The 12,440-nt window shown below is 42.7% G+C and overlaps 1 protein-coding gene across 1 annotated transcript in view; it reads left to right on the forward strand.

Annotated features, from left to right (window-relative positions):
- The first annotated feature begins 2,592 nt into the window (after nucleotides 1–2,592).
- LOC146797065 (adiponectin receptor protein 2-like) overlaps nucleotides 2,593–12,440 on the forward strand; it is a 324,514-nt gene continuing 314,666 nt past the window's right edge. Inside the window, exon 1 of the mRNA XM_085631498.1 lies at nucleotides 2,593–2,691. Coding sequence (XP_085487624.1) covers nucleotides 2,593–2,691 — 99 coding nt within the window. The remainder of the gene's footprint in view (nucleotides 2,692–12,440) is intronic.

Below are 12,440 nucleotides of genomic sequence, written 5' to 3' on the forward strand. Positions count from 1 at the left end.
AACCATGCTGAGGGAAGTTGCCTTCGGCTTCATTACTACAGCGAATATCAGTGGCGAAAGCAGACATCCCTAGCGAGTGCCCCATCACATATCCCAAACCTCTGAGATCAAACCTCCACTGCGCACCCTGCCTTGAGTTCAGTGTACAGTATCTTCACCCAGTGACAGAAGCGGGACCCAAAACCCCTCTTCCTTAGCACACACTTTAAGTAACCCTGTTCTACAGTATCAAACGCCATGGTTAGGTCCACTGATACCACACTCATGCTAACTATAAATGCACATTGGTTAAATAAAGTTATTCAAATATATGGTTCCTTTGCTAAATCTAAATATGAACAATGTGTAACTATTAAATGATAAAATTTGAGTACATAATGAATAAATCATGTGTAAATCATGTAAACTAAAGTTAATGTGGATTAGAGATTAGCATATTATTTAAGAGCAGTTAATGAAAATTAATTTGGCATCATCAGTGGAGGAGGTACTCTGTCGACATTGTGACAGACTACCCTTTCTGCCAACGTTTAAATCAGGCCCTAAGTCAGAAGGTAACTTTTTTGGCCAGGACAAACCTGCTTTGCGTAATCATCATCGCGATCAGACTCAAATTGAACCTACATACTGGTCTACGGCGACCATTTCTGTCATTGAGGCTTTTTACCTTTTGGGGTTATTTCTACTTTAAACTTTCAAAACTCATATCTCCTGTTCCTCCTATCAGATTTCTGTCTTTTTTGTGTCATTTTGTTTATCAAATTGTACCTTATTTTTCTAATTGAGGTTGGGATGTCTGTTGTTTTGCATTTTGATGTTATTATTGTTTTGGTACTGCTTAACCCCTTCCCTGCTCATGACGGAACCGTTCCGTCATGAGCCACGGTTGCCGTGTGCTCATGACGGAACGGTTCCGTCATGACACGCCCGTTGGCGGCCGCTCCGCCTGCGCGGCGCTGTTTCCCCGCCTGTGCGGGGGGACAACGCAAATGGGCGGAGTCATGACGGAACCGTTCCGTCATGAGCACAGCCCAACCGTGGCTCATGACGGAGCGGCTCCGTCATGAGCACAGCGCCACCGCGCTGCCCCCCCGCACCCCCCAGCACCGCGGCGGAATTCCCGCCGCGGTGAAAGGGTTAAACCTTTTACACCGTAGCTACCAGGAGGTTGAGCTCAGATTAATTTAGTGACTTTGAGGGTTCACCCTCTCATGTTGTCATTGTTCCTTGAGGTAGGTAGTCATCCACCCCAAATAATAATCCCATTTCTTACATTCATGTTTAGAGCAGAGTATTATTTTACTTTTTCAAAATGATAACTTAATTCAGGCCTCCAGGTCTTAAACCAGACTCTGGTAGGCACCAGCATCAACCCATGTCGTAAATGTGTCAGCCATTCAGATTATTGAAATGTAAGCTGTCTGCTGACAGATCTGCCGCCAATCACTATCATACTGTAGCCCCGTTGCATAACAACAACACTACTTCATAAGATTTGACATATTTAAACAAATATTATGAAATGGGCTTTCAGTACCACCTTTGGTAGTCCAATCACATGTGGTTGAGCAGCTGGACTGAGGGGTTTTAATGGACTGAGAGACCTGAATGTCAGGTTTTACTGCTGTACTCTGGAACTGTGTCATAACAAAGAAGTGGCAGTAAAATGCCTATTACAAATAAATCCTTACAGCAGGCCCCTACAGTGCATGTCCTACTTTGTAAATGTTATTTTGCAGCCTTTGCTTTCACCAAAACAAATTTTAACCCAGACCTTTACCCTAACCTGAACAACAACCAAAGTTCCTTCATTACCTTACATATAATCTTGTATCAATACCTAAACCTAACCTCTGCCCTAACCCTTAACCTAACCTTGACCCAACAGTTATTTCCGTAGAGCATCATAAACATAACCCTCATCCTAAACATTAATCATTAGATTAACCCTTCCTGTGACCTTACTTCTCCCCTAAACTCTTAACCTGAACCTAACCATAGTTGCCTCATTAATGTACCTTAATTCTAACCATCGGTATAAACTCAAAACTTTAACGCTGTATCCATCTGTATTTCTTATTATTCACTTACTTAGCTTAAAGATATCAATAGACATTAGGAGTGGCTTGTGTTGTGATTGAAATTGATAAAGGCAATAAGAACATAATTTTCTGGTAGGGAAGGCTCTGGGGAATTCAGGTCCATTCCCATGCCAAGCCCTCATCTCTGAGAAATAGAATTATTTTCCCAATTATCCATCAATCTCACCCCAACCTTTGGTCCAGAGGGACCATATGCTTCATCTTTAATACCAAGTTATCTGCATCCTTTCCAGTACTTTCACAGTGCTTACATCTCCACTTGCATCTGAGAGTTGCTGGCCAATAGTGTTTTCAAACAATCTGCAAGCATTGCAGCCAGATGGTGGATGGGTGGGATGAACAAACGAGAGCAGATCCAGCCTTAAACCACGAGCTGAAACACTGGCAACTTCAACATGCTATTCTTTTCCATTTCAGGTGATGACATGGCAGCAAGAATAGACCTAGGCTGACCTTTGCTTCATCATTGCTCCTCCTACCGGACAAGGGAATGGCTGCGCACGAGCAAGAAGCCAACATCTTCCAAGCAGGAGAAATCCACCGCTCACAGGATTTATGGGCCACTGGCAACGGGTATCCTCACTCTGAGGTAAGCTTTGTGAGGCCAAGAAGCAACTTGCATATCTTTGGGTGCAGGTCTTTTATGCAGCGCTTTCTTCAGACCTCAGTAATGGGCTTTACTACACAGGGTGTGTCCTTCTGTTTTACATTTCTTCTCCTTAATACTTTAAATAATGATTCCTCTCTAGTGACTGTTGTTCTCATGTTCCTATGGACTTTCAGCTGTTGCCAACTCTGAGATCCCTCTTTCATTTGTGGCAGTATTGGAATTTGCATGAAAGACGTTTAAAGAAAATGATCCCAAGGGAAGCTGGGCACGCTGCTCCCACATGTTGCTTGCATTCAATTAACGTGTACATGTGTGCATCACCACTGAATTCTGAGCATATAAACAGCTCACCAGGAATGACAACGGGGTCTTAGGCGGTTCTGGACTTTATAGGGAACCCTAGAAGAAACAATCTGAATAAAATGAGAGGAGGAGTGGGCAATCATAGTAAGGGGCGATGAAAAGTCGAACGTTTGTGGGGGTGTCAGGTTTCTAGGATGCACTCCTTTTGGAAGACGGCTTGCTGGTTTGTCTCATCCTCATTTTAGACGTTTTAAGAGCCTAGGATTCACACTCACCACAAGTAGAGAGTATGGTTACTGAGGAAAGAAGAGGCAGATTCGAAATCACAATGAGGGCCTTAGGAGTATTAGCGATAGCTAAATCAGCATGTCATCCAGATTAAGAGAGAAGATGTATGATGTTATGTTAGAAGTATCTGTACAACACACTATCACCTGGGAAGGTATCCTGGCGCTAAGCAGGTGTGTTTGCCTAGCCTCTGCTAGTACGGGGGTTAATCGAAGAGCCATGTCTTCAGCCCCTTACGTAACCCAGGAAGGTAGGAGGCAAGCCCTCATCATCGGGATCCTTGACGATGACGCAGGCCCTCTCGTCGCAACACTGCATCACCTTGGAACTGATGCATCTCCTTGGCTTCGTAACGCATCCTCAGTGCCAGAGCTCGCTACGCTCCGCAACCAGAACCTAAGGCACTCTTTTTCCATGGACCTAGCTTGGTCCCTGTAGCCGTCCCGTGCCCCATTGTGGTCGACCTGAACTTGTGGCTTTGACCCAGTCCGGCCTGGCCTAGATATCCACAGTGGCGCTTTGTGCTTTTGGCGAATTTTTCACTGAAATTTTTAGACTTGAAAATCTCCAGTTTTACTGATTGGATTTTTATAGTTATGGTCATATTTTATTTATTAAAGAATAATCTTTTTTTCTACGTCTGGTGTGGGAACCTTTTGTGGTGTCTTTTCCCTTTGCTACTGCTGGAGGTGCTGCACAAATACTTTACACATTGCTTCTAAATTAAGCCTGACTGCTCTGTGCCAAGCTGCCAGGGGTTGAGCACAGGTTAAGTTAGGGGTTGCTTGTGAGTTCACCCTGACAAGGATTGTGGTTGCTGCTTGAGTAGGGTTTCACCCCCCTTAACCAGCAACCCAGTTTCTTACAATGACACTCAACTTGATACCTTGAAGTCCCAACATTAGTAGTCCAATTCAGCAGTTAGAACAGCAGAGTGTTTAGTGTGTAACCCTATACTTTTCGATAGGACTTCTAGCCTTTCCACAGTAAAAACGACAATTTACTGTTTACTTTACTGTTAGGACATATAGAAATACATGTCCTGCTTTTTAATATACTACCTTAGGACTCAATAGGCTTGCGGTAGAGATGACTTATTTATATTAAAAGGGGAGGTTTGGGGTTTGTCATTGGTTTAAATGGCAAAGTTGGGTTAGCAGTTTAAAACTGTTCTGCCAGTCTGCAGTGGCAAACAAGGAAACATGTTTTCATGTTGTAACATCCAAGGTGGCACAATTAGTGCTGCAGCCCTGGTGGGACACTTTAACTTTCATGCCCTGGGTACCTTTGGTACCATATACTATGGGCTTATAAGTAGGGCTCCTAGTTTTATGGTATTTATTTTTTAAACATTTCCGTATGTATTTATCCATATTTATTTTTTGTCAACTTTATCTGTATTTATATATATTTATTATGGGTTTTGTGAATAAAATAAACCAGAAACTGGTATATTTCCACATTTATTTAACCAATAAATATGCAGTCATGCTTGAATGCCTGTCAGGTTTGAGTGATATGAACACCTGCAGAAGATAAATCAATACACTTGTACGAAAATATGCACATTTTAGTATCGGCCTTGTGCATATCTACTGCAGTTTAAGCCTCTTTACAAACATTCCCTTTTTTTTAACCCCCCCCCCATAGCTATCAATCCACACAGTTATTGGCCTGGCAGTCATGGTGAAATGTATTTAGAATCACTCAAAAAGCACCCTATTTCCGTTTTTATCCACATTTAAAAATAAATACGGACAAGAAAATTAATGGTTTTCTGTCTGTCTATATCTGTAAAAATCAGTAAAAATGGAAACAGGGAGCCTTACTTATAAGTAAGTAAAGTTATGTCATTTGGGTTTGGGCATTTCCAATATAACATTACACTTTTAATGTTCGTGAGGTCTGGTTAGCAGGCCTCAGTGCACGCTCAGAGTCGATAAACCATCAGCATCAGTCCAAAGCTTTGACGGCAATCATGCAAAATCGCAACACGCGGGCTCTGTGTGAGTATGAGCACGGTGGAGCGGAGGTGTCTGGGTCATTGATGGAAGTAGATACAACTGTTCAGGTAGGCGGGTCCTATGTTTTGTAGTGCCTTGGATGTATGAGTGAGGAGTTTGAACTGAGCGCATTTTTGTATTGCAAGACAGTGGAGTTCCCTAAACTGTGGTGTGATGTGTGTTCTGCATGGGAGGTAGAGTTTGGCTGCCTTGTTTACCATGGTTCATATTTGTCTGGTGAGTTCCTTAGTGTTTCTGGTATAAACGGTGTTTCCATAGTCCAACTTGGTTGTGATGAGGGTATGAGTGACAATTTTTCAGGTGTTGCTTGGGAGCCATTTGAAGATCTTCCACATTGTCTTTAGAGTGTGGAAGCAGGATGCAGTGATGGCATTGACTTGATCTGTCATGTTCAGCTTGCTGCAAATGGTAATCCAGAGGTTCCTGGTGTGGTGGTTGGGGATGGTGTGCGGCCAAGGTTGGCTGACCACCAGATGGACATCCACAGCATGCTGTTTTTTCTGAAGATCACTACCTCTTTCTTGTCGGTGTTGAGCTTGAAACAGTTGGTCTTCATCCAGCAGGCGACTTCCTTCAGGCAGACGACGAACTTGCTCCTTGTGTTGAGAGTCTTTTCCGAGAGGGAGAATCTATGCTGTTTGTTGTCATGTTATATGGGTCCTAATAATCTAGTACGACTGTGTATTTAAAACAACACAACTTCATAATACAGAGACTGAGCCTTTTTATATAATCAGTAACTGTTGGTCGGTTTGGTTTGCTCATACTACCACATCTAAACCTCAGAGTTATAGATGCCGGTAACCTAGAAAATGACTCTCAGATTCCCAAGGAAATTGTGGAACAGATCTAACCCTTTTGTTTGTCACTCAAGCATGCCCAAAATTTCACAAATAAAAGACACAGTATTGCATTGTCAAATATGTATTCAAAATCTCTAATCTTTGCAAATAAAACATGAACTGTGATTGTAAGAAAGTTGAGACATATAATTGTAATGAGTGTTATCAGAATAGTGAAAAACACAAACAATTCAATCATGATAATTGTTCATAACGTTGCTAAAGTTACTCCTATTTATTGTTAGCCTCCATGCTAAAGAGAGCATATTGGGTTTACCCTCTGCACGGTCTGTTGGAATGACCTAACCCCATACCTTGATGATATATGTCAGGAAGCCAATGTTATGTTTCATATGGGGACCCCAATGTAGGCTCAGGTAGTCACCTAACCTTTCACCTATATTCTCCAATACCATTACACTACATATGGTTCTTGGGACTGACCTTTTACCTAGTTACGGTACTGCTTACAGGATGTAGGGTTTTCCCTGAAAACTAGCCTCATCCATTATGCATGAGGATTCTTGGAAACTCAGCAGGACTACCATCTTCTGCATAATAACTATGTATAAGGGTCATTGCTTCCGTCATCCTAAGTACGAAATGACACAGCAAGGTAGAACCCCTGAGGGTAATACTTTGGGTATATAAACACCATATCTTGTTGGAGTAGGTAGAGGAGAAAGACTTTGATGCTGACACACTGAAGCGAGACCCTGAGGTTCCTGCACGAAGATACTCCAGCTTGCAGTGGTCTCACATCCCTCGCGGGGTGTCCATCTCGAGACTAAGACGGGGTCCCACAGTCTCTCACTTCAGGTAATAGGGTTGACTTTATCCTAGAGGGATCCTTGGCTTTACACTTTATACATGCTAGGTACACCTAGTTAGGGTCGCATCGTAGGAGTACGCCTTTATTACTGTCATGTATTTTATATACTTGCCTGTATTCATTGTTTGAGGACGATGGTAGGAATCTACCATTCTTTTACTCTGTTAGTGCTTCTTATCATTTATATCTGTTTCTGTCTAATGGTTGTTTCGCACACCTATTTTACACTAGAATGACGCTGGTTCAATAAATGCTTATTGAAAAACTTCCCCACCGTTTAGTAGGTCGAGCCTAACGGCAGCGCGCATGCGCTGCTCGCTCTGCAAGGCATGCTGTATTAGGGTATGCAGTAGAAGATGTGCCCACTCTCCACCCATATTTTTCATTCACTTGTGTCATTGTCCTTCATAGATGCTGGCTTCTGATTTGTACATAGGCTTGTTAGTCCCTCCTTGGTTCCGCCTTTCCTCCATGTGTTACCTCCCATGAGGACTGGACCTTTTACTTCTGTTGTTACAGGTTATGTCTTATTTAGGCTGTAGGCACTATTTTCTTTCATGAGTTTCTCGTACTACAGGCATGGCATGCTTTTCTGTAACATTCACCGCACCATGGGCACTTTCAACTTCATTGTAGCGCCACGTGCATACCGCAGGTAATATGTAAAATGGCGGTCCGCGCTTGTTTTCTTATGTGAGGCTGGCCACAAACTACTTTACAAACATCCATTTCTCATTTTATAACAGTGCTCCATACCACGCTTTCATTTTCACATAGCTGAGCCCTGTATGCCTTCCAGCATTGCTCCGTTCCGGACTCGCATAACACCCCCTCTCTTCACCCCCACTTCTCAGTTTCAGAAGCCAGGAGCAGCAGTGCAGGAAGAAGAGTGGGATCATCTTTTAATAGTTTTTATTTTTTAAACACACGCCATACATGCCTTTCACTTTTCTACTGCCTTCCAGCATTGCTGCGTCCTGTACTCACATGACACCCCCCTCTCCCCGCCCCGGAAGTGAATAACTGAGTGACCATGTTGTCACATTAACTCAAGGGGACAATTGGGTGTTTGCTGCTCTGGGTAGTTGGGGGGCACATTTTCCCAAATCAGCCTAGACTGCCACTTTAAGCATCGCTTCACTAGTAGCTCACATTGAATCCTAGCTGAAAGAGTGAAGTGACCCTTTCGTCCAGCAATGAACTACGGGTAAAATGAGTTTTCCATAGAAAGTGGGGTGCAAACAAATTATGTCTAGCAGAAAATATGGAGATGAACAAGAACACCCAAACTCAGGAAATGTTACAACTAAAAGGACAGGGTACAACGGGCTATGCCAAGTTCATTTACCACAAGACGGGGCAGACTTCAATCACTTTTGCTGCACGTAGCAGGCAGCATATTTTAACATGCCTGTGGGCACATGTGTCCTCAAAAGATATCTCTCTGAAATTATAAAACCCCTGATTCTCAGGTTTCACTGCTAAATGGTAGTTCAGCGTCACTATATTTAACATCAAAATACAGTGAGATGATTTTCTAATATAGGGCCCCAACTTTAGCTGCCATTTTGGCACTGTCAATTCTGCATTCCTTTCTGTGAGGTGTTTCGACCTTGGTTGGTGGGCTACGGCTTAAACCAGATTTGTAACAATTTCTGTCGCAGAGAGCTCAGTTTTCAACAGGTAATTCCCAGGTGAAGCGTAAACCAGTCAGACACAGTGTGTCAACGCAAGACCTGTTCAACGAGGCACAACAGTCATTGGAGTGCACTCTGCCGGATGAGGGATGACAAAAGAAATGAACCAAAGATGAAAAACATGCAGCGCTCAAGCAAAACTCGATGTACAGTCAGTTCCAGCATGTCGGAATTGCGATTCTCCTATTAACATGACAAGAGAATCTGGATTTCATTAAAGACTCGGAGGCTGACATTATGCATATCACTTTTAATGCGTCTGCAGCCGCATACATCATAAACCATAAGAGTTCCAGAAAAGAACATTCAAAGTAAGTAAAAGTCATGAGCCCATAATAAACAGCCTCTTTTGAATGTGGCGTAAAACAGGAAGGTCATCTAACGTTAAAGAAGTCGTTGAAAAAGTCTCTCAAACAGTCCAATAAGTCGACACCAAACGAAGAATGTGAAGAACGGAGAGAGCGATGGATGTGCGGATCAGTTCAGGAGAGATTATCTGAAAGAAAGGAAAAGATAAGTAGGTAAAATCTCCAAAATAGAAACTAAAGAGTAAAATGTTACATGGGTAAGCAAGGCATTCCTGGAAGGAAAGAAGAAAAGAGAGTTAGGTAAAATGATAAAAGTCACAATCTAAAGTTAAAACTGTAAATATGTTCTAATAAACAATTTTGGTAATAGAATACAAGAAAAACATGAAATGAACAAAATATTATTAATGTCTCAGGGGAAAGGGTGGGTGGGATAATGTCAGCCTCCGAGTCTTTAATGAAATCCAGATTCTCTTGTCATGTTAATAGGAGAATCGCAATTTCATTACAAGATCGGAGGCTACATTATGCATGTTGGTAGCCATGTAAAACTACATCAGAAATGTGAGTAATTGGTTTGCAGTAATGCTGAGTAAAGGTGCTAGCATTAGACTAGTCGGCAGCTTTAAGAATATCATCCAATTTACCACCAGACCAGAAAGACTTGCTGGCCATAGCACCTCTGATCGAATGAGCTTGGAACAGGTTCAGATCGATGCCAGCTAAATTCATTACAGTTTTGACCCATCTAGAGATAGAAGAAGATGATACAGCTTTGTGCGGTTTAACAAAAGAAATTAGAAGTTGGCTAACACCAGGAGGTCGAAGAGGATTAATTCTGCGGTCATATTCTTACATACAGTCGACTACGCAAAGTTTTTTGCATAAATCGAAACAAGGGTAGAAAATAGAATCGGACATAGTTTTGATTCTTTTAAAAAGTTCGAATTTGACTCCGAACATGTTATAGGACCTTGAAGAGATCTCCAGAGCTTTAACGTCGGAGACCCTGCGACAAGAAATTAGGCAAAGTAGAGTGGCCAGTTTGATAGAGAGGTTTTTTCTATTGAGGTGAATATTATCGGGCCAGCTTGAAAAAAGATCAAGAATTAGATTAACATCCCAGAGTGATTGGTATCTGGGTTTGGGAGGTCTCCTGAGTCTAATGCTTTGGAGGACTCTACAAATAATGGGGTTTTTACCAATAGTCTTACCATTGACCAGAGAATGACCTGCAGAAATAGCGGACCTGTAACAATTGATTGATCTATAGCTGAGGCCTCGGTCTAATTGTTCGACGAGAAAGTTAACTATGTCAGCGATAGGTGCTTCCATGGGATCCAAGTTCCATTCCAAGCACCTGCGTGACCATGATTTCCAAATGCTGTTGTATCTGTAATGTGTGCCGGGGGCCCAGGATTCACTAAGGAGAGTTGCAGCAGATGACAAAAGTTTTGAGAGTAGGTTGGATCTCCTGACACTCTCCAGGCAAGAAGGGTCAAAGTCCCTGCTTGAACCAGTGGGTGAGTTAGACCGTCTGTGTCTGTAAGAAGGTCTGGTAGGGGAGGAATTAGGAAGGGGAGGTCGTAAGCTAGTTCCAAGGCCGTGGGGAACCAAGCTTGAGATGGCCAGAAGGGAGTTACTAGAACTATGGAGCATTGTTGTTGTCTCACTTTCTGAAGGACTCTCTGGATCATTGAGAAGGGGGGAAAAGCATATGCGTTGGTCCCCTTCCAGCATTGAAGGAAGGCATTCACTGCTAGTGCACCTGGGTCGGGCATCCAGCTGAAGTAATTGACTAGTTGGAAGGTTAGTCTGCTCGCAAAGAGGTCTAAATCTAGAGGACCCCAAGATTTGTTGAGGGAATTGAAAACTGACACGTTTAATTTCCAATCGCTGCGGTCTAAGAGGAATCTCGAGTTCCAATCTGCGGAAAGATTGGTTTCTCCTGGTAGATATTCTGCTTTCAGTGCGATCTTGTGTTCGAGGCAGAACATCCAGAGTTTTTTGGCTAGATTCGAAAGATCCGCAGATTTCGTTCCGCCGAGGCGGTTTATATAAGCAACAGCGGACATATTGTCCATCTTTAAAATCACAGATCTGCCCTGAAGAGAATGTTTGAGACTCATGAGGGCATAGAGACCGGCAGTGAGTTCTAGATAGTTTATATGGTGAGAGGATTCCTCTCGAGACCAAACTCCGCCAGTGTTTTGGTTTAAGAGGCAGGCTCCCCAGCCATGAAGACTCGCGTCTGATTCTAGAATAAATTCTGGTGTAGAACCAAAGATTGCCCTGCCATTCCAGGCATCCAGGTTGTCTAGCCACCAACTGAGTTCCAATCTGGCTTCCTGGTCTAGAGAAATGAGGTCCCCGTACCAAAGACCAGTTCTTAAAGCTCTCCCTTTTACTCTTTGGAGAGCTCGATAATTCAGAGGGCCCGGAAAGATAGCTTGAATGGATGAAGAAAGGAGACCTAGAAGTCTGGCGAGTTCTCTTAAGGATAATTTTTCTTGTTTCAGGACATGTCTTATTTCTTTTCTGATTTTTGATTTTTTTTTCGGTGGGAGTAAGAGAAGGCACTTCGTAGTATCTATGGTAAAGCCCAGGAATTCCAGGGATCTTGAGGGAGATAATATCGATTTCTCTTTGTTTATAATGAAGCCAAGGTTCTCTAGAAGATCTATTACAGACTTCAAGTCCCGAAGGAGTTGAGAATGGTCTTGTGAAAGGATGAGGATGTCGTCTAGGTAAATGATTAGACTAATTCCCATTTCTCTTAGGGAAGAGACGATCGATCTCATCACCTTGGTGAAACACCATGGGGCGGAGGAGAGGCCGAAGGGGAGGGCTTGGAACTGAAAGAGGTGATTCTTCCAGATAAACTGTAGAAAGGGTTGGTGATGTTTGGCCATAGGGATGGTGAAGTAAGCGTCTTTTAGGTCTAACTTGACTAGCCAGTCCCCCTCCAGTAATAAGTCTCTGAGAAGATAGATGCCTTCCATCTTGAAATGTCTGTAGACGAGATATTTGTTGAGTTCTCTTAGATTTATGACCAGTCTCCAGCCTTTGTCCTTTTTCTTTACGAGTAAAAGAGTACTTAAGAAGGTTAGCATTTCCAAAGGAACTTCTATAATGGCACCCTTATGAAGCATAGAGTGTATCTCTTCTATTATTTTCTCTTGATCTAGGTTGAGAGGGATGTTTCTGGGGAAAGAAGATTGAATCGGAGTCTGAATGAAATCTATTGTAAACCCTTTTACAGTATTCAGTACCCAAGGATCTTGAGTGATTAATTTCCAATTCTGATAGAAATATTTGAGTCTGCCACCGACTTTCGGGGAAAGGGAGGGTGGGGGAGAAAGAAAAATTGTACTCACTTTGGGAATTAATGTCGCTGGAGATACCTCTTCCTCTGAAGCCTCTGTATCGTGGAC

The sequence above is a fragment of the Triturus cristatus genome, chromosome 10 (genome assembly GCF_964204655.1).
Source record: "Triturus cristatus chromosome 10, aTriCri1.1, whole genome shotgun sequence".
NCBI classification, from domain to species: Eukaryota; Metazoa; Chordata; class Amphibia; order Caudata; family Salamandridae; genus Triturus; species Triturus cristatus.